The sequence below is a fragment of the Ranitomeya variabilis genome, chromosome 3 (assembly GCF_051348905.1).
Source record: "Ranitomeya variabilis isolate aRanVar5 chromosome 3, aRanVar5.hap1, whole genome shotgun sequence".
In the NCBI taxonomy this organism is placed as follows: Eukaryota; Metazoa; Chordata; class Amphibia; order Anura; family Dendrobatidae; genus Ranitomeya; species Ranitomeya variabilis.
The window spans coordinates 416,412,089-416,435,993 of NC_135234.1; the positions used below are offsets into that span (position 1 = coordinate 416,412,089).

Below are 23,905 nucleotides of genomic sequence, written 5' to 3' on the forward strand. Positions count from 1 at the left end.
GGGTATCAGCGTACTCAGGACAAACTGGTCAACAGATTTTGGGGTCCAATGTCTCCTGTTACACTTGAGAAAACAAAAAATTGCAGGAAAAAAAAATCATTTTTGAGGGAAAAAAAAGGATTTTTTATTTTCACGGCTCTACATTATAAATTTCTGTGAAGCACTTGGGGGTTTAAAGTGCTCACCACATATCTAGATAAGTTCCTTAAGGGGTCTAGTTTCCAAAATGGGGTCACTTGTGGGGGGTTTCTACTGTTTAGGCACATCAGGGGCTCTCCAAACGCGACATGATGTCCGATCTCAATTCCAGCCAATTCTACATTGAAAAAGTAAAACGGCACTCCTTCTCTTCCAAGCTCTGCAGTGCGCCCAAACAGTAGTTTACCCCCACATATGGGGTATCGACATACTCAGGAGAATTAGCACAACAACTTTTGTGATCTAATTTCTCCTGTTACCCTTGTGAAAATAAAAATTTTGGGGCAAAAAGATAATTTTTGTAGAAAAAATGCGATTTTTTATTTTCACGGCTCTACGTTATAAACTTCCGTGAAGCACCTGGGGGTTTAAAGTGCTCACCACAAATCTAGATAAGTTCCTTAAGGGGTCTAGTTTCCAAAATGGTGTCATTTGTGGGGGGTTTCCACTGTTTAGATACTTCAGGGTCTCTCCAAACGCGACATGGCGTCCTATCTCAATTCCAGCCAATTCTACATTGAAAAAGTAAAACGGCACTCCTTCTCTTCCAAGCTCCCCAGTGTGTCCAAACAGTGGTTTTCCCCACATATGGAGTATCGACGTACTCAGGAGAAATTGCCCAACAACTTTTGTGGCCTAATTTCTCCTGTTACCCTTGTGAAAATAAAAATTTGGGGGCACAAAGATCATTTTTGTAGAAAAAAATGCGATTTTTTATTTTCACGGCTCTACGTTATAAACTTCTGTGAAGCACCTGGGGGTTTAAAGTGCTCACCACACATCTAGTTACAGTTATATGAAAAAGTTTGGGCACCCCTATTAATCTTAAGCTTAATGTTTTATAAAAATTGTTTTTTTTGCAACAGCTATTTCAGTTTCATATATCTAATAACTGTTGGACACAGTAATGTTTCTGCCTTGAAATGAGGTTTATTGTTCTAACAGAAAATGTGCAATCTGCATTCAAATAAAAATTGACAGGTGCATAAGTATGGGCACCTCACCAGAAAAGTGACATTAATATTTAGTAGATCCTCCTTTTGCAAAAATAACAGCCTCTAGTCGCTTCCTGTAGCTTTTAATGAGTTCCTGGATCCTGGATGAAGGTATTTTTGACCATTCCTCTTTACAAAACAATTCCAGTTCAGTTAAATTTGATGGTCGCCGAGCATGGACAGCCCTCTTCAAATGATCCCACAGATGTACAATGATATTCAGGTCTGGGGACTGGGATGGCCATTCCAGAACAGTGTAATTGTTCCTCTGCATGAATGCCTGAGTAGATTTGGAGCGGTGTTTTGGATCATTGTCTTGCTGAAAGATCCATCCCCTGCGTAACTTCAACTTTATCACTGATTCATGAACATTATTGTCCTGCTGTGACATCGTTGGTCGGAGCTAGAAGGCCAGCATCTTATTTCATCGCTGGATCTCCCTCTGACATCGCTGAATCGGTGTGTGTGACACCGATCCAGCGATGTCTTCACTGGTAACCAGGGTAAACATCGGGTTACTAAGCGCAGGGCCGCGCTGAGTAACCCGATATTTACCCTGGTTACCAGTGTAAATGTAAAAAAACCCAAACACTACATACTTACATTCCGGTGTCTGTCGCGTCTCCCGGCGTTCTGCTTCCCTGCACTGTGTCAGCGCCGGCTGGCTGTAAAGCAGGGCAGAGCGGTGACGTCACCGCTCTGCTCGGCCGACGCTTACAGTGCAGGGAAGCAGAATGCCGGGGGACGCGACAGGAATGTAAGTATGTAGTGTTTTTTTTTTACTTTTACAATGGTAACCAGGGTAAACATCGGGTTACTAAGCGCGGCCCTGCGCTTAGTAACCCGATGTTTACCCTGGTTACCCGGGGACTTCGGGATCGTTGGTCGCTGAAGAGCTGTCTGTGTGACAGCTCTCCAGTGACCAAACAGCGACGCTGCAGCGATCAACACCGTTGTCTAGATCGCTGCAGCGTCGCTTAATGTGACGGTACCTTAAGGGTTTAGGAATTACAGCTCTTTAATATGTATCTGCCAATTTTTAATGGATCAAAACTAATTGGACAATTATCTCAAAAACTCTTTAATGGGCTGCATCCGCTATTCCCTCATTAATCCATCAGTAATTAAGCAGGTAAAAGATCTGGAGCTGATACCAGGTGTGGCATTTGCATTTGAAAGCTGTTGCTGTGAACCCACAAAATGAACTCAAGGGAACTCTCAATCGAAGAGAAACAGACCATCATTAGGCTAAAAAAAGAAATCCATCAGACAAAGTAGCAGAAATATTAGGAGTGGCCACATCAATGGTTTGGTACATTCTGCAAATATTGAGCCCACTGGTGAGCTTGGGAAAGGCCTAGATCTCTACGGAACACAAGAGTGGTGGATGATCTCAGAATCCCTTGCATGGTGAACAAAAACCCCTTCATAAGATTCACCTAAGTGAAGAACACTCTCCAGGAAAGAGGTGTTTCAGTATCTAAGTGCACATCATCAATCAGCCTTAAAAATAGAAAGCCTAGATTAGACTTTGCACACAAAAAAAATCTAAAGAATCCAGGTCAGTTTTAGAAAAGCATTATTTGGGCAGATGAAACTAAGATCAAACTATATCAGTATGATGGGATGAAAAAAGCATGGGGAAGGCTTGGAAAGGCAAAGCACACAACATCCTCTGTAAAATATGGTGGAGGCTGTGTGATGGCATAGGCATGCATGGCTTCCAATGGCACAGGGTCAATAGTGTTTATTCATGTTGTGACTGAAGGCAGAGGCAGCTGGATGAATTTTGAAGTGTACAGGGTTACAATTTCTACTCAGATTCAACCAAGTGCAGCAAGGTTGATTGGACGGCGCTTCACAGTACAGATGGACAATGACCCAAACATACTGAGAAAGCAACCCAGGAGTTTTTTAAGACAAATAAATAGAATATTCTGCAATGGCCAAGTCAATCACCAGATCTCAACCCCATCGAGTATGCATTTCACATCCTTCAGACAAAACTTAAGGCAGAAAGACCAACAAACAAGCAGCAACTGAAGTCAGCTGTAGCAATGGTGGCAAAGCTTCACAAAGGAGGAAACCTAGTGTTTGGTGATGTCCATGGCTTCCAGACTTCAGGCAGTCATTACCTGCAAAGGATTCTCGACAAAGTATTAAAAATTAACATTTTATTTATGATACAGTTAATTTGTCCAATTACTTTTGAGCCCATGCAATGAGTGGGCTCTGTAGGAAAAAGTTTGCAATTCCTACAATTGCATCTCAGTGGTTTCATTGTAAATAAAAAATAGTGTCACGCAGACCCCAAATAACAAAGATTCTGTCACTGTCTAAATATTTCTGGATGTAACTGTAGAAGTGTTTGTGTCGTCTTATGTATTGTAGCAATCCAATGATAATATTTTTTATTTACACATTACAGTGCTAACATTTTCCACAGCATTTTACAATTCAGAGGGTACTATATGTGATCTATATAGAAGAAATGGACCTTGTAGATAAAATCCAAAAGGGATGATATAATGAAACTAAACTTTCATGAACTAAAATGATAAATAGTAAACTCTTGTTATGTGCAGTGCAATCCTAGCATTGATCCTGTTCCAGCAGCTTGAATTACTGAATTCACATATTTTCACACACACACACAGATTGACTGGTCTTAAATGTACCATGCCATTAAGTCTCCGGCACTCCTGTCTGTGTGTTCTGTAAACCGTGATTTCTTTGCATCTGGAATCCGCGATATAAAACCAGAACTAGAATCCATGGCCCCGGGTAGCATAAAACAGCTCTGGAAGTTGCCAGGCGATTTGCTGCAGAATGTCTTGCTGTAGAAGTGAGCCCTTCAGTGACTCCATGTGGTCGAGGAAGGCAGTGTCTTGTGTGAAACAGTTTGCTTCCTCCCCTTGGATCCTCAACACCTCCTCCTCCTCCCTCCTGGTCTCTCTCTAATTCCTCCTCCCCATTCAAACATCTATGTGAATTCCTGCCTCCAGGTTTTCAGTCTGCCTCACTCTGGCATGGTGAAAGCAGAGAGAGAGGCAGAGAAAATCCATCCAAAAAGCCACTGGATGATCAGGGAGAAGCGAGGATCTAGGGAAGAAGTGCACAAGTGCGATACTTCACACATGGATTGCAAACCATGGCTATGATCATCACCAGCTACCAACAATTGGGAACTGCCAGGGATTAAGGAGAGATCTGATACAGGAAAGATATATATCTTTGTACCGTGTTAGCCAGGAGAGATCTGAGCATTTCAAACAAAAAATTGGACCAGTACAGGCTTGGTTTCTGGATTGCTACAGTATTTCAATTGGTGGATTGATCCTTTTCTATGGTTTTATGTTGTTTCCTTAGCATTGGATAGCAAGGGATTTATTGTCGGATAGCGGGAAGGGCAGTCTGCAATGCCCTTTGCCAAGCGGATTGTTGAGCCCCAGTGGCTGTGTAGGCATGCCGTCACCCAGGTAGAGGGGAGCTGTTGCCGGGATCAGGGGGAAGAGCAAAGGCAGCAGCACCCCCGGGGGAATGCCAAGGAAGAATTGGCGGTTACCTCCGCACAGGTGCCCTCTGACGAGAGGGACCCTCTAGATGGAAAAGAAAAAGATGTGTCCACTCTGGATTTGTGCGCGATCAGCAATGTTTCAATGTCACGGATTTTACGGCAACTCTCGGATGTAGCGCGGCACGCCTGCTCTATTTTCCACGAGCTAGAAGCAGATATTCAGGTTACGGCCCGGCGCGTGCGAGCGCTGCAAGGGAAAATTGGTACTGTCCAGCAGGTTGTCAGCAGCTTGGATCCAAAGCAGGAGACAGTGCGTGAGTACCTCATCTTGAATGGATTTTGCTGCATTTTGTATTTGGCATCTGTCTGTCGGGGACAAGAATTGCTGATTGGTACAGACCTTTCAAAACAGTACATAAAGGGAAAGCAAAAAAAAAGGGCAAAAGGTGAATTGTCACAGAGGCACCAATTTCCTTGCTCTGACCTCCTGGTTTTATGTATCACATTGCTTATCTTATGCTAACAAGTCCCCAAATGTTCCATTATCACCTCAGATGCTACTAGAGAAGGGAGGGAAATCTGCATTGCTGCTCCAGCAGCTGCTGAATGTGAGGAGCAGAGACAAGGGGACTTCTTTCTCCTCTGTCACCTCCTTTAGTTATGAAAAATAGTGTCCGATAAGGAACATTGCCTAAAGCTATGACCTATAGATTTTTCTCTTCTTATCACCTTTTATTATGTTGTAATTCGATTGGTAATATTACATTTCATACGATGCTTTTTATATGTTGTGTATACATATTGTGTCTACAGTCATTTCTATCATCATCATCATTATTATTATTCTGCCGTAATACATGGTGATCTTATCCTATTAATGACTGTAATGCCAGCTTGTGTATGCAGGGATTATACCATTAATAACTGTCCTTTACGTGGCGGGCTGTCACGGATTTCCCTAGTTGTGTCTTGCACTGTTAATGTCCTTGCTTCAGCTACTTATCCCTCTGCAGTATCTTTTCATCTGTCTGCTGAGATAAGTAGCCACAGCTTGGTCCACCCCTTGCTTCCATATACATCAGTTGCTGGGTACAGAAGCAGAATTGGTGGATGTGTTTGATATGAGGCAATTGGTAAAGTGCAAGCGGTTTGAATCATTTCCGTATCCATCGAAACGTCATGTTTATTGTATAATTATGGACAAAAGACAAGCAGTTGTCTCCTGCGTGTAGCTGCTGTGTAATATTTTGCTATACATCCATATTAACCTTCCCTGTCACAGATGATAAATGCAATCCCAAGACCTGCCTTTTTTTCTTCTGGTGGTCATCATTGTTAGCATTGTTAATGATGGCTGGACATGTAACTTTACTCAACCTGCTTCAGTCATGGTGAGGTGATGTCAGCGGTGTGTGACTTACATAAGAAACCTTCTGGAGGCTCCAGATTTTGCGGAATCACTGGGCAGATGCTGAGGACTGAAATCTCAGCAACATTGAGGTGGCAACGCTGAATGATCATTCATGCTCCTAAGCAACAGGAAGGAAGAGGGTATGGTTTACATGATGATAGGCTCCGGGTAGCCAATCACAAGGCACTGCAATCATGGTAATTTTGATATTAAAAGCAGCGCTCTGATAATACAACATCCCGGTGTTCTCATAAAAATAGAAAATAGGAACCTGATCCATGACAGGAATTTCTGCTCTATCATATCTGTACAACTAGATATTGCAGTCAAAATGGATCACACATGACGTTTATGAGCAATACAAGGCCATATCCTGCTAATGCATGTGTATACAATGTACTCTATGCATGTAAATGCTGTCTGATACTGCAGTCCAGCCCTGGAAATGTAAGGAAGGGAGGCATGAGGCGTTCTCATCCTCTTCAGACATGTTACTGTAGCATCTCCAGCCTCAAATGGCTGTTATCTTCACAATGACTCAAGTCTGGGCAGCAGGGAAAGGAAAGACATTTCCAGACCTTTACTTATTTGAACATGACCTTGGAAATGTTGCAAAAACATAATGTAAAGGATGTGATAAAATAAGCTGTCCTGTAATGAAATATAAGGCTGCTTATGAAAATGTACCGGAGGAGGGGACTCTTCACTGCAGTGTTCACATTGAGGGCAGTGGCCAAAGACAAGTCTTCTATCAGCCATGTGCGTGACATGTGCACTGTCCTCATTTTATATTACACTTGACTGATAATCAGCCAGTGCAGTGACATTTTATGGCCGAAGACGGGTTGACTGGATGGCCTAGAAGCTTGTGCTCCAGTCTGAGGCATGCTTTTACACCAAGGTCTAGATTGTAATTATCATAGTGATTCACAATATAGTTATATTTTGTAAAAATGGCTTCATTGGTGACGGTGTCAAATGTTTAAATATTACAAGTGCCCTTAAGACCACAAAGTTCATGAATTTTAGGAGGTTCCTTGTCATACTTGATGTAATTTGCAATATTTGCTAGTGGTCTTGGGCCATTCTTGAGGTGTATCCCTGTGTGCAGCTCTCAATAGGTGTGGCTGATGGAAGTCTTTACCAGCCTGACCAGTGGAAACTATTTTGCCTATGAGAACATGGCATACCTTAATCAATGGTCATTGTACCTGATACAAAAATCAATTGTTCAAGTGGATTTTAAATATATAACGATAGAGTTGACACCTTCTATAAAAATATGGTAAATTTGTTACTGTTAGAAAATCAGGGTAGTGTCTTTATACAAAATTGTTCATTTGACAAATAAGACCAGGCTGTGTTTGGACTTTACCATATGCATCTAGAAATGTGCCCAATTTGTGCTTTACATAGACTCAGAAATATTGGGTGAGATGTGTAATAGAGGATGTCCTTTTGACATACTGTACATTTCACTAGAATTGATTGATGTTTCCATCAGCTGTATTAAAAACTTAGTTGCCTACACATTGCTGTGCAATTATTTTCAACCATCCGTTCTCCATACAGCATGCTATATGTTCTTTTACTCAATAAAAGCCAATGGCAGACATGTGCAACTGTAAATACATACGTCTGGGTTGCTTGAACATTTAAGACTCAGTGTGAAGTGGAAAAAATGAACATAGAGGAACAACTTAAACGTACTCATTGAGGATACATGCACGGCGAAGGGTGCTTCTGTTCTCAATTAGAGGGGAGTGAGCAACCACCAGACACCTATGATGGGGATTATTTCCTTTCAGAGCTAGGAAGGTATGGTATTTGGAAAACTGGTTGCCTGACCCTACCATACTCTGACATCTGCCAGCACTGGAAAGTTAGTATGACCTGTCATGATCTCTGCAGGCAGAGATCATAGCAAGCCTATAGAGGGACAAGCTCTCGGAAGATGGAACTATACTGACCATGAACTAAGCCTGCCGCGCAACTAGAAATAGCCAGGTAGCATTTCCTATTTATCGCTAGATGCCCAGCTCTGGCCTAAGACCTAAATAGCTAGCAGAGGGAAATATAAGACCTGGCTCACCTCTAGAGAAATATTCCAAAGAAGACAGTAGCCCCCCACATATAATGACGGTGAGTTCAGATGAAACAACAAACGCAGCAGGAAAATAGTCTTAGCAAATTTGAGGTCCGCTTACTAGATAGCAGAAGACAGATAGTATACTTTCATGGTCAGCAGAAAAATACTAACAAAACACCATCCAGAGATTACCTTAAACTCTGGCATTAACTCATAACGCCAGAGTAGCAATCCCTGATCGACGAGAGCTTTCCAGACACAGTAACAAAACTTCAGCTGCGAACTGGAACAAATAGGCAAAACAAAACATGGACAAAAGTCCAACTTATCAGTAGTTGTCTAGAAGCAGGAACAAGCACTGAGAGGCATCAGATAACATTGTTGACCGGCAAGAAACCACCAGAGAAATGAGCTTAAATAGCGACACCCACTACTGATGGAATCAGGTGAAACAGGAAAGAGGATGACAAGTCCAATTCCACAAGCGGCCACCGGGGGAGCCCAAAATCCAAATTCACAACAGTACCCCCCCCTCAAGGAGGGGGCACCGAACCCTCACCAGATCCACCAGGGCGACCAGGATGAGCCCTATGGAAGGCACGAACAAGATCAGAAGCATGAACATCAGATGCATTGACCCAAGAATTATCCTCCTGGCCGTAACCCTTCCAGTTGACCAGATACTGGAGTTTCCGTCTGGAAACACGAGAGTCCAAAATTTTCTCCACAACGTACTCCAACTCACCCTCAACCAACACCGGAGCAGGAGGCTCAACAGAAGGTACAACAGGTACCTCATACCTGCGCAATAACGACCGATGAAAAACGTTATGAATGGAAAAGGACGCAGGGAGGTCCAAACGGAAAGAAACAGGATTAAGAATCTCCAATATTCTATAAGGGCCGATGAACCGAGGTTTAAACTTAGGAGAAGAGACCCTCATAGGGACAAAACGAGAAGACAACCACACTAAATCTCCAACACAAAGCCGAGAACCAACACGACGATGACGGTTGGCAAAACGCTGAGTCTTCTCCTGTGACAACTTCAAATTGTCCATAACCTGCCCCCAGATGTGATGCAATCTCTCCACCACCGCATCCACTCCAGGACAATCCGAGGATTCCACCTGACCGGAGGAAAATCGAGGGTGAAACCCCGAATTACAGAAAAACGGGGACACCAAGGTGGAAGAACTGGCCCGATTATTGAGGGCGAACTCTGCCAATGGCAAAAAAGCAACCCAATCATCCTGGTCAGCAGAGACAAAACACCTCAGATATGTCTCAAGGGTCTGATTAGTCCGCTCGGTCTGGCCATTAGTCTGAGGGTGAAAAGCAGATGAAAAAGACAAATCTATGCCCATCCTAGCACAGAATGCCCGCCAAAATCTAGACACAAATTGGGTACCTCTGTCAGAAACAATATTCTCAGGAATACCGTGCAATCGGACAACATTCTGAAAAAACAGAGGAACCAACTCAGAAGAAGAAGGCAACTTGGGCAGAGGAACCAAATGAACCATTTTAGAGAAACGGTCACAGACCACCCAGATGACAGACATCTTCTGGGAAACAGGCAGATCTGAAATAAAATCCATCGAGATGTGTGTCCAAGGCCTCTTAGGAATAGGCAAGGGCAACAGCAGTCCGCTAGCCCGAGAACTACAAGACTTGGCCCGAGCACAAACGTCACATGACTGCACAAAGACTCGCACATCTCGTGACAGAGAAGGCCACCAGAAGGATCTTGCCACCAAATCCCTGGTACCAAAAATTCCGGGATGACCTGCCAATGCAGAAGAATGTACCTCAGAGATGACTCTGCTGGTCCAATCATCCGGAACAAACAGTCTATCAGGCGGACAACGATCCGGTCTATCCGCCTGAAACTCTTGCAAGGACCGCCGCAGATCAGGAGAAACGGCCGACAAAATTACTCCCTCCCTAAGGATACCTGTGGGTTCAGAATTACCAGGAGAGTCCGGGTCAAAACTCCTAGAAAGGGCATCTGCCTTAACATTCTTAGAACCCGGTAGGTATGACACCACAAAATTAAAGCGAGAAAAAAATAAAGACCAGCGCGCCTGTCTAGGATTCAGGCGTCTGGCAGTCTCAAGATAAATCAAATTTTTGTGGTCAGTCAATACCACCACCTGATGCCTAGCCCCCTCGAGCCAATGGCGCCACTCCTCAAACGCCCACTTCATGGCCAAAAGCTCCCGATTCCCAACATCATAATTCCGCTCTGCGGGCGAAAATTTGCGAGAAAAGAAGGCACAAGGCCTAATGACGGAGCAGTCGGAACCTTTCTGCGACAACACTGCCCCAGCTCCGATCTCCGAAGCGTCAACCTCAACCTGAAAAGGCAGATTCACATCAGGCTGACGCAACACAGGGGCAGAGGCAAAACGGCGCTTAAGCTCCTGAAAGGCCTCTACAGCATGAGGGGACCAATTAGCAACATCAGCGCCTTGTCTGGTCAAATCAGTCAGTGGTTTAACGACATCCGAAAAACCAGCAATAAATCGGCGGTAAAAGTTGGCAAAGCCCAAAAATCTCTGAAGACCCTTAAGAGAGGAGGGCTGAGTCCAGTCACAAATAGCTTGCACCTTGACGGGATCCATCTCAATGGAAGAGGGAGAAAAAATATACCCCAAAAAGGAAATTTTCTGGACCCCAAAAACGCACTTAGACCCCTTCACACATAAAGAATTAGACCGCAGAACCTGAAAAACTCTCCTGACCTGCTGGACATGAGAGTCCCAGTCATCAGAAAAAATCAGAATATCATCCAGATATATTATCATAAATTTATCCAGAAAATCGCGGAAAATATCATGCATAAAAGACTGGAAAACTGAAGGGGCATTAGAAAGACCAAAAGGCATGACCAAATACTCAAAGTGGCCCTCGGGCGTATTAAATGCGGTCTTCCACTCATCCCCCTGCCTGATCCGCACCAAATTATACGCCCCACGAAGATCAATTTTAGAGAACCACTTAGCACCCTCTATACGAGCAAACAAATCAGTAAGCAATGGCAATGGGTATTGATACTTAACAGTGATCTTATTCAGAAGCCGATAATCAATACATGGTCTCAAAGAGCCGTCTTTTTTTGAGACAAAGAAAAACCCAGCTCCCAAGGGAGAAGAAGATGGACGAATATGTCCCTTTTCCAAAGACTCCTTTATATATTCCCGCATAGCAGCATGTTCCGGCACAGACAAATTAAACAAACGACCCTTTGGATATTTACAACCCGGTATCAAATCTATGGCACAATCGCACTCACGGTGCGGAGGTAACGACCCAAGCTTGGGTTCGTCAAAGACGTCTTGATAATCAGAGAGGAACTCAGGGACTTCAGAGGGAATGGACGACGAAATAGAAACCAAAGGTACGTCCCCATGAATACCCTTACATCCCCAGCTCAACACAGACATAGCTCTCCAGTCCAAGACTGGGTTGTGAGACTGCAACCATGGCAATCCCAGTACCAAATCGTCATGTAAATTATACAGCACCAGGAAACGAATAATCTCCTGGTGATCCGGATTGATACGCATGGTTACTTGTGTCCAGTATTGTGGTTTATTATTAGCCAATGGGGTGGAGTCAATCCCCTTCAGAGGAATAAGAGTCTCCAAAGGCTCTAAATCAAAACCACAACGATTGGCAAAGGACCAATCCATAAGACTCAGAGCGGCGCCAGAGTCAACATAGGCGTCCGTGGCAATGGATGACAAAGAGCAAATCAGGGTTACAGACAAAATAAACTTAGACTGAATGGTGCCAATGGAAACAGACTTATCAAGCTTCTTTGTACGCCTAGAGCATGCCGATATAACATGAGTAGAATCCCCACAATAGAAACACAATCCATTCTTCCGTCTAAAATTCTGTCGCTCGCTCCTGGACAGAATTCTATCACACTGCATACTTTCTGGCGTCTTTTCCATAGACACCGCCAGATGGTGCATCGGTTTGCGCTCCCGCAGACGCCTATCAATCTGAATAGCCATTGTCATGGACTCATTCAGACCTGCAGGCAAAGGGAACCCCACCATAACATCCTTAACGGCATCAGAGAGACCTTCTCTGAAAGTTGCCGCCAAGGCGCACTCATTCCACTGAGTAAGCACAGACCATTTACGGAATTTTTGGCAGAAAACTTCAGCTTCATCTTGCCCCTGAGATAGTGCCATCAAAGTTTTTTCTGCCTGAAGTTCCAAATGAGGTTCCTCATAAAGCAAGCCCAAGGCCAGAAAAAACGCATCCACATCGCGTAACGCAGGATCCCCTGCTGGCAATGAGAAGGCCCAATCTTGAGGGTCACCCCTGAGCAAGGAAATCACAATCCTAACCTGCTGAGCAGGGTCTCCAGCTGAACGAGACTTCAGGGACAAATAAAGCTTACAATTGTTTCGGAAATTCTGGAAGCTAGCTCTATTCCCTGTGAAGAACTCCGGCAAAGGAATTCTCGGCTCAGATACCGGAGCATGTACTACAAAATCTTGTAAATTTTGTACTTTCGTGATGAGATTATTCAAACCCGCAGTTACACTCTGGAAATCCATTATTGTCAGGTGCACACAGAGCATACAGAGATTAGGAGGAGAGAGAGAAAAAAGACTGCATTAAGGCAGACTGGAGGAAAAAAAAAAAAAAAAAAAATTCCAGCAGACTTCTTATAACTCTCCTTTCTCAACCTGGGTCTTTAACACTTTAGTGGCCGGTCAAACTGTCATGATCTCTGCAGGCAGAGATCATAGCAAGCCTATAGAGGGACAAGCTCTCGGAAGATGGAACTATACTGACCATGAACTAAGCCTGCCGCGCAACTAGAAATAGCCAGGTAGCATTTCCTATTTATCGCTAGATGCCCAGCTCTGGCCTAAGACCTAAATAGCTAGCAGAGGGAAATATAAGACCTGGCTCACCTCTAGAGAAATATTCCAAAGAAGACAGTAGCCCCCCACATATAATGACGGTGAGTTCAGATGAAACAACAAACGCAGCAGGAAAATAGTCTTAGCAAATTTGAGGTCCGCTTACTAGATAGCAGAAGACAGATAGTATACTTTCATGGTCAGCAGAAAAATACTAACAAAACACCATCCAGAGATTACCTTAAACTCTGGCATTAACTCATAACGCCAGAGTAGCAATCCCTGATCGACGAGAGCTTTCCAGACACAGTAACAAAACTTCAGCTGCGAACTGGAACAAATAGGCAAAACAAAACATGGACAAAAGTCCAACTTATCAGTAGTTGTCTAGAAGCAGGAACAAGCACTGAGAGGCATCAGATAACATTGTTGACCGGCAAGAAACCACCAGAGAAATGAGCTTAAATAGCGACACCCACTACTGATGGAATCAGGTGAAACAGGAAAGAGGATGACAAGTCCAATTCCACAAGCGGCCACCGGGGGAGCCCAAAATCCAAATTCACAACAATGACCATACACATTAGACTAAAACTGTCTGAACCCACCAATTTTTGCCAATAGTCTAATGTGTATAGAGGCTTCCTGACTCTTCCCCATTAAATGATGTTGGAAGAGATAAGGGTCCCCAGTTTGAAATTTAACACTTGATCCTTTTGTTATTGAGGAGATAAGCCATTGCCAGAGCCATTTGGCAGCAGCTTTCCCTCTCACCACTTTGAAAACAAATGAACTTTCAGCTGAATGTGCCAAAATTAGTGTCTTTGGCCGACATTATTTTTAAATGTATGGCTATCAATTTCTGTCCTATATGTTAGTTTTAAGGCGTTATGTAGTACTTTGAAGAAAGTGATGATATCATTGAATTGGGTCAAAGGCCATTTTTTGCTCTTTGCACTCCCTAATCTGTTTCTCTTTCCTCTCAAAATGTAGGACACTTCTTTTTACATTGTCCAAGGCAAGTTTTTTTTTTTTTTAAACATCGGTCTCTTTCCAAAAATAAGATATTCGTCTATTGTTCCCAGCTGCATCAACAGACTGAGTGCAGAGACAGAACATTCTCAGGCAGCTTTGATTTATTTCGAATATATCGGTTCAAAGACTCAAATACCTTGTAAAAGAATTGTCCGGGATAATTTTTCACTAGGGTGGAGCTCACAGCTGAAATGACTACTCCAGAATTCCTTACAAAATATTTAGTGTCACTCTATTAGATAGCGAGACTTATATACTCCATATGTCTGGTAAATGGGTTACTTTCATAATTAGAAGCTAGGCTTGCTTTTCTGGTTTCATCAACATTTCATTTGCACTTCAGGTGTTGTAAGAAATAACAGCTTTGTGCCAAGATGCAGGAACATAATCTGGCTCAAATGAGGTAGAAAAACCTCTATAGAATGCCGTCTGAAAAGATCTGGAATTGAGTTTCACTTGTCTAAAAGTTTAAGAATCAGAATTGATGTAGGGCTGTGGTCAGCGGTGTGCACATTTATCTACGGTATGTGAGCAGTAATAATACAGAAATATTGTTAACTTGGAGCCACTTTATAAATAACATTAAAAAATGCAATCATCAGTAATTGCATAATAAGCGATAATAAACTACTATTATTAATATTATTAATAGATTAACAAGTAGAAGAAATTGTAATTATTATGGCAGATTTTAGTTTTTGCTGTCTGCTCAACACAATCCTGTAGCATAAGCCTGCAGCTGTTTTGTATACTTAAAATACTCTAACCACTCAGACACCATTTACAGCAGTGAATGAAATATTCCGAGCCTGTGGTAATGAGCTGAGCAGTCCATTTTCCTAAAAAAGGCTGCCATAAACACTTCTTTTATACTGGGGATTGTGCCACCTGGGCAACATAAGAAAATTTAAAATGTTCTAGGTTGACAAGGTTATCCTCAGAATTCTGCTACTTGTGAAGTAAGTGATTCAAATAATAACACTATAATGCAATAAAATTATTCACAGGTCACTAAACTCTTCAAAGTGGTTTTAAACTAAAGCTCAAGATTTTGAACCTGAATCATCAAAGCTTTTATGATGGTTTTCTAGCTGAAAAAGCTTTGGAAAGTTGCATATTTTGGGCGCAACTCAAGGATTTGCTAACAGTTTGCGACTTTTACTGTTCCAAAGCCACTTTTGCCCATCTCTGAAAAAATGAGAGGAGCAGAAGCTGGATGGGGCATGGTGAACACCTCTCCTCAACTTCATGATGAGTGGAGACGTTTGATACTTCACAAATCTTACTCCAGCAGGGACCGGAGTAGTATTTGGGATGAGGTGCACATAGAGGTCCACACCGCTTGTCTAACGCTTCTGACTCAGGAATGTCTGACTCCAGCCCATTTCACGCCGGTATCATGTATCAGGCCCATTCTGTTCATGGTGGAACTGTGTGCAGGGAGCTCCAATGCAAAATCTCTAACAGCCTCCACCCACAGTACCATGTGCTATTTTATGTGAAGATTGACTTTTGGTGCCCCTGAGGTAACAGGCCCAAATACTACCTCTTCATCATCACCTCTACTGTTTGTCTGAACTAACCCTAATTATGAGTAATAACATAGTATGTTGTCTGTAGTATACTTTTCAGGCTCTGTGTCACCTAACATATGGTGTTTAAATCGTTTTGACATTATAAGTGTTATCCAGTTGTTAAAAAAGCTACAAATGTTATAAATTACATATAAAATACTCACTTCTTGAACCTCTTAGAGCCATGCTCACTGGTATCACTGCTCAGTACATGGCCATGGCAGTAAGTCCATTGATTAGCAGCAGTGGATACATGCCGGTATGGCACGTCATTACGAGCAGCTACGAAACAAAGATAGGCTTAAGATAGCCTAATCATCTGTAGGGATTGTGGACATAAAAATGGAATGAATTGACAAAAATAACATTTTCTGGGTGGAATCAATGGTGATTCATAGCCTAAATTGAACATGTGCTGATGTTTAAGGGGTGAAACCCATCACCTAATGAACTAACAAAGGACACGCCTGAAGTCAGTCTTCTGTGATATACCTTGCTGCCCTACTGTGTCTTATACTAACATACATTCCTGAGCAGTACCATACACAGAACTTCAAGGACAAGGGGTGTGCCCGACTATTGTTCTGCCCGAGGCAGAAACAGATACCATGCCCTCATTCTGGCACAAGATACTGCAATTTAGAAAGACTGGAAATATTACTGAAATTCCACATTAGTTCAGCAAGAGAATATAGATACTATATGTCCATCTATCTATTTATCTACTACTATATGTAATTGCATTCCATTTACTCATCCTACTGCAAATGCATATTTATGTATGTCCTCAACTGTGTACCCTTTTATGTAAAAAAACAACACATTTTTAGAAAAAACTGAAGCAGCTAGTTGAGTACTAAACTCAAAGCCTGTTGTAACCAGGATCACACCTCACGTTCAGTCTGATCATCTGGTATTCATTCATGTGATGGCGGCCTGGCCTGATCTCTATGATGGGTTTGTGACCCCTGATCTGTAGGAATGAAATAAGCTGGGCAGGCACAAGTGTTGTCAGCAGAAATGCTTGCACCGACTGTAGGTGACAGCAACCAATAGAGAAGTGGTATTCTGTCTTTATTGATAGGATATTCCATGAATCTTCCTGTATGGGAATCATTGGAGAGATTGTACCCAGTACCTCAAAGGTCTTAATGTTTTGGCAGTTCCAAGTGAGTTACAGGGACACAATCATTTCAGTGTTCATAACAACGAGCTTACTATCACTACAGGACCAGAACAAGATGCTCTGTGGCCTCCCCTCGAACACTCTCGCACCCCTCCAATCTATTCTAAACTCAGCTGCTCGACTAATCCACCTGTCCCCCCGCTTTTGCCTGGCCTCTCCCCTCTGTCAATCCCTTCACTGGCTCCCAATTACCCAGAAACTCCAGTACAAAAGCCTAACCATGACATACAAAAGCCATCCACAACCTGTCTCCTCCATACATCTGTAACCTCGTCTCCCGGTACTTTCCTGCACGCAACCTCCGATCCTCACAAGATCTCCTTCTCTACTCCCCTCATATCTCCTCTTCCCACAATCGCATACAAGATTTCTCTCGTGCATCACCCCTACTCTGGAACGCTCTACCACAACACATCAGACTCTCACCTACCATCGAAACCTTCAAAAAGACCCTGATGACCTACCTCTTCCGGCAAGCCTACAACCTGCAGTAATCACCGATCAACCAAACCACTGCACGACCAGCTCTATCCTTACCTACTGTATCCTCACCCATCCCTTGTAGATTGTGATCCCTCACAGCTTGCACTAGTATGGTCCAGAATAGTGCATGCCAATAGCAGGCTGTTCCTGCACCTGTCTGCTATGCTGAGGAACACCTAGGGCTTCATGTGTAGCCAGTCACGTTCACAATTTGCAGACAAGATTTGCAAAAGTTTTAGTAAGGCCGTCTGAACCGGGCCTTAGGCTCACATTTTTAACAGTCTTTTAGGACATATGTTTCTTTACAGTTGGTAACAATTTTTTGTAAAGTCTTCATGCACAGTTTTTTCATTTTAGGCCTTTTTGTGATAATTTTCCTCAAAATGCAGCATATTATGGACATGGCATTTTGTCTGGAATTATTTTTCCAAAGTGATGCTTGTAGGGCTTAAAAAACGTTAGAAAAATATTCGTATTTCAAATGTTGTAAAATTGAAATGCCAACAAAAATGATAATAAATGTTAAGAAAAATGGTTGCTATTCAAGGCATTCTATACAGTTGTTTAGAAAACACTGAAATAATAGTGTGCGTCAAAGAGGCCTAAACTCTGACTCCAGGCCATATATTTGAGATGTTAACGTTAACTGTCTTTGACCTAGAGCAAGTCTGTCCATAGTAACGCCAGATTTTTTGGAGTGATGACAACATTTTATTAGGGACATTTCTTGGATGACATTTCCATTAACTGCTCCTCCAATGTATCTACTATAGTGGTCGTTGTGCACAGACTATATTATAAGGATATGTCAAACATGAGCTGCTCATAATGTCAATGTCCGGTGTTTTAAAAACACTTCTACACAATGTCTCTGTGTGAGTTCAGTACAATGGTGAAGTCCTATTGTGATGAGACCAGTAGAGCATGGCCTAAATGGTGTCCGAGTGAGCAGATGTTTCATAAGAAAAGAGAGTACTGCTACTCATTTATGATATTCACAAGCTATATTTTCACTGTTTTATATATTTAATAACTTTTGAGATTCATGACACATATTAGAACATCAATAGTTCTATCTGCATGGGGTGGAAGAATGGTTGTCATCAATGCCTTGCAGTGTCAGACCAGTGCCAACATTTATGGACCTTGTATTTTACTGCATGCATGGGTCTTTTCTCTCCATTTCTATCCTGAGCAATTAGTTTCTCGTATGGCTATGTGGTAGGGAAAATTCTCCAAGTGAGGAGGAGGAGGATCCCCTGTTGACAGCATGAAGACTTCTGGGCCATCAGTAGTTTGGCAAAATGCTTCTTTCTTTTTCATTTGGTTTTGCCATAGCGTTGAAAATTTTCAGTCCCAGCATTTTGTCCTCTTCGATGACCCTTACTTACTCTTTTAAGACTTAAATGATGCCTTTTGTATCCTTTGCACCCAGCCTTTGCATGCAGCTTACTGTAGATAACAACAGAAGTTCAGCTTCTCACAGATGGTGTGGGAAACAGGAGCAAGCAGAACAATAGAAGTGCCAGCAGTATGGAACAAGAGAGGAAGGAAACTGAGGCAGAGTTAAGAGACTTGTCATTCTAGATTAAAAAAAAAAACCTATTTTGTAATAATTAGTTTAATTAATAAATCTCATCCTCTCATCCTTTGTGATGATAATCTATCTCATTATGAAGAACCTTTTGTCTTCCTTCCATGTATATGATACAAATACAGTATATATATATGTATATATATATATATATATATATATATATATAGTGCCTTGAAAATGTATTCATACCCTATGAACTTTTCCACATATTTCATGTTACACCCACAAACTTAAATGTATTTTATTGAGATATTATGTGATATGCCAACACAAAGTAGCAAGTGCTTGTGGAATGTAAAGGAAATAATAAATGGTTTTCTAATAATTTAAAAAATAGAAATCTGAAAATTGTGATGTGCCTTTGTATTCAGACCCCTTGTAGTCTGATAGCCCTAAATAAAATCCTGAGTGACCAATTGCCTCCAGAAGTCACTTAATTAGTAAATTGAGTCCAACTGTGTAATTAATTCTCAGTAAAACTATAGCTGTTCTGTGAAGATCTCAGAGGTTTGTTTGAGGACATTTGGAATCAAAAAGCTCCATGAAAACAAAGGAAAATACCAAACAGGTCAGGGATAAAGTAGTGGAGAAGAGGAAAGCAGAGTTAGGTTATAAAAAGTATCCAAAGCTCTGAACATCACACGGAGCACAGTTCAATCCATTATCCAAAATGGAAGGAGTATGGCACAACTGCAAAACTACCAATACATGGCTGTCCGAATAAACTGACATCCCAAGGAAGAAGAGCACTAATGAGAAAAGTAACCAAGAAGCCCACGGTCACTCTAGAGGAGCTGCAGAGCCTCAACGAAGCCATTCACTATTATTATGAGGTTGACAGAGTCACTTTGTACTTTGGCCACTATCCCCATAGTGCTCATCTTTTTTAGCATGTTAGTCTATGCTTTTATGAGGACTTATTTTTGTGGAGTGCACACAGTCACACTTTGATTCCAGTGCTGCTTTATAATCCTTTTTGTAGTATTTGGATAGGAAGCCTCATTATTATAATAGATTTATTTTGCTATTTTCCGACATATTAATATTTATTATGTCTGCTTATACAGCACCAGCATATTTAAGTGTGCTTTACAGACGTTGTCATCACTCACTGTCCCCAAGTTTATAGTCTAAATTCCATGCCAATGTTGTCCAGGTTCAGTTTTGTACCCAGGACAACAAAGCAACAGTGCTAACCTCTTAGCCACCATACTGAGCTCAACACTGGAGGACACAGACAGAAGAGGGCTCCTGTGCAAGAATAGAATATGGGCCCTTTGCAGCCCAATATCTCATTATAATGCACATTTCCACCTGCTTTTCAGAAGTTGAAATGGGTCACCTTATCTCTTGGGCCCCTGTGAGACTAAACAGGTTTCACCCATGATATGTCTGCCCCTGGACCTCAATATTTAGCTAAATGTGCTGTTGTACCTTATTACAAATTGGATGAACATTCAACCATCGGACACAAATTATTCCAAATTCCAACCCCCCACCACTATTGGAGCACGCATGTATTTTCAATGGAAAAGTGCAGTAAGCTGCTACCAGACACGTCTGAGAATAAAGGGAATTGAAATTTAACATGCACGATTCTTCCTGCCTACTTCATTATCTGTCATGAGAGAGTCTTGCTCATCTGGTCCCATCAGCATGTTTCCTTCTAATGTGTAAAAGGAATAATTGGTGCCTTTGATCATTTACATGTAAAGTCAAAGTACATCTTGCATGTATGTGGGACCCTATAGACCTCAGACACATGAGACTAACCTCAGCTGAACCTGCTCATATTGACAGCTTCAGCTGACAGTCTAATGTATATGGGGGGCCACCGGACAGATGACTGACAGTGGATTAAGGATCAGGAATGTCTGATTTCAGACTGCTGATCCTTTTCATGTCTGGCAGTGGCTTTATCATACAGAGCGAGCGCTCCTCTGAATGGAAAAGTTGGGCTGCAGGCCGAACAATTGGCTGAACCATAATTCTACTCAAAGCCATCTAATGTGTATGGGGCTTAAATCTGACTATGGACATGAGATATTTATCCAACCAATGGCAAGTCCAGCTGAATTTGGTGACATTGACAGACAACTGATGTTTATGGTGGTCATACACACACAAGGGACAGCACAGGGCAATGAAATAACCTGGATCTGCCAATATTCAGAAGATATAGCTCATGACTATGGGCAGTCTAATGACAATGAAGGTGTTAATACAATTACCATATACAAAAGTAAAGGTACAGTTCTGGCACATGTCAGCCCTTCATTAGGAGGTGTCCTTTGTTTGTCCTAATCTGCTTGGAGGATAGCTGTGAAATTCCTTTAACTCCTTCTCTGCCATGCCATGTTTCCTGTGATGTGCTGCCTGTTCTGACTAGATCAAAGCCTTGAGAAGGATGAATAGTCCATTCAGACATTTATTGTCAGGCAAGCATTGTGTCATTAGATATCACAGGAAAGTGGGTGTGGGATGATGGACATTTCTGTGGAACATTAATGTTATTCTTCATTTTCTCTAAACACCATACTCGTGAAGAAGAGGTAATTTTAAATAGTGGAATTCTTTATGCATATCTTCTTTTATGTTGCTTAGAACCCTAGGGCATTTTATTGGGTAAGCACAAAATATCCATGCTTTATACATACAGTAAATTACAGTGTCAGAGGATTTACCTTTCCCTTTGATGACTCTCCACCTAAAAGCAAGGGACCTAGTGTACTCGTAATTGTCTTAAAGCTGTAGTAACCAATCTTAATTCCTCTTCTGGTTTGTCAGATGAAGTCAGATACACTCATGGCATGACTGAAAATTCTGTAGCATCCAAGGTAGATGACTACTGCTAGGTGGCCGGGAACCATAGAGAGTAATCAGACTATTCTGAAGCAGACCATAGCAAGGTACTCCCTGTTCTGCTCTGCTTGATTGATAGATCTCTCTCATGGATGTACATAGGAAGAGATCTGTCAATCAACTGGACTTCAGCTTGGAGAAGGCAGCGTCAGACTAGTCAGGTCTCTCCCTAAAGTCCTTTGTTGGCTTTACAAATTATGTTTTCACTAAAATGCTTCAGTTTTTCAGAGAATGTCCCGACTGCATGAAAGCAGTGACAGGTTCCCTTTAAGTACATTTTTTCTAAGATTTCTGTTATATTTACATTGCTAGTTGTGACATGTTATAAAGGAGAATATATTGGTACCTATAGATTTATATGCAATATCATCATCCTATTTTTGTTCCTTTGATGCATGGTCTCCAGTAATAAACTCTCTGTGAACTATGGGCAGAAATATTGCATTAATATAAGTTCTTTGCTGATCACAAGCTGATTTTATTTCATTTTCAATTGGCAGATTGTTCTCATAAAAAAAGAAAATAAAGAAAATCTTTATTGGGAGACTCAGGCTTGGACATGTTCTCTAAATTCAGCTTTTCCCAGGGCAGATTATTATTCTCAGATTGTTTATAATTCGAGTTACTTTTCTGATAAAGTAATGCAGCTGCAGGGATCTATTGCAATGGGGTAAATGCTTGCTTTATATCTTAATCAGAACTCTCATCCCAAGAAACAGATAAATAATGCGTATATTATATACTGTAGATACCTAATGGTGTGGTAATCTATGGCAAAATGGCAATAATGGGTGGTAATGTTAGCTCTAAAAGGGTAAGTTGTAAATGTATCATCATTATTATTATTACTACTTTTTATATATAGAGAGGGTATTTTCTTATGTGATGCTTTGTTGCCTTTACTACAGCTGACTTCAGTTGTTGCTTTTTGTTGGTCTTTCTGCTTTAAGTTTTGTCTTAATGTGGTAGGTAAACGTGTGCACAACCTTAGGATGTGGTGCCCAGGTAGGATCCAACACCTCAGTAGTATATAACAAAACCTGGCACTCAACTTGTATGCAAGTGGTTTTATTTTACAGCAACAAAAACGTTTCGGTCACAGATTGACCTTCATCAGTTACGTTTTGTGAGCAGTATACATGGGAGGCCTATAGTATTAGGCAGGTATTGTGGCATATCCTTGCTCCATGTAGGGAGTGTATGCAGAGAAGCGGCCCTTGCTGTACAGCCGTAGGACGCGGTGTCTTGTCTTAAGTTTTGTCTTAAGCATGTGAAATGCATGCTCGATGGGGTTGAAATCTGGTAATTGACTCAGCCATTGCAGAATATTCAACTTCTTTGCCTTAAAAAAAACTCCTAGGTTGCTTTTACAGTATGTTCTGGGTCATTGTCCATCTGTACTGTGACGCACTGTCCAATCAACCTTGCTGCTTGGTTGAATCTGAACAGAAAGCATAGCTCTGTACACTTCAGAATTCATCTGGCTGTTTCTGTCTTAAAGGGAATCTGTCACTACATTTGACCTTTCTAAACTATTACTATGGGCATACAGGTTATAGACTGCTGACAAAAAAGTCATTCCTGTATGCCTCATATCAGATATCTTATTGTGGAGAAATCATCTTTTATTACTTTATGTAAAGTACCTCTTCCAGGACATGAGGAGGACACTGCCAGGAAGATAACTCTGCCTCCAGAGATTATTTTACATGAAGGGGAAGTTACCTGTGTGATGGCCGCTCGCTGATCTCACTTTTGAGCTATGTGTGGTTATAACTGACACATCTGCAGGATAGCCTCAGCTTCCATCTCCCAGGCAGAAAGGGTTGCAATATTGTTGCAATACAGCAGTGCTTAGAGAGATGAAAAAATATGTTTGCAAGAATACAAAGTTAATTTCTCCTGTTCAGTGTTAGTTACGTTTTTCACACTGGTAACTCCCCCTTTCATTTAAAATAAGCTCTGGAGGCAGAGTTATCTTTCATGCTACATCCTCCCCATAGCCTGGAAGAGGTAATTTACATATAAGAAAAACATAGATTTCTCTGGAATAAGACATCAGA

At 41.8% G+C, this 23,905-nt stretch overlaps 1 protein-coding gene across 2 annotated transcripts in view; it reads left to right on the top strand.

Moving 5' to 3' along the window:
* Positions 1–4,231: 4,231 nt before the first annotated feature.
* The window catches only part of NHS (NHS actin remodeling regulator), a 278,531-nt gene continuing 258,857 nt past the window's right edge, over positions 4,232–23,905 (top strand). For both annotated transcript variants that reach the window (XM_077296316.1, XM_077296317.1), the window contains exon 1: positions 4,232–5,024. In XM_077296316.1, the coding sequence (XP_077152431.1) occupies positions 4,613–5,024 (412 nt within the window). In that variant the 5' untranslated portion in view covers positions 4,232–4,612. The remainder of the gene's footprint in view (positions 5,025–23,905) is intronic.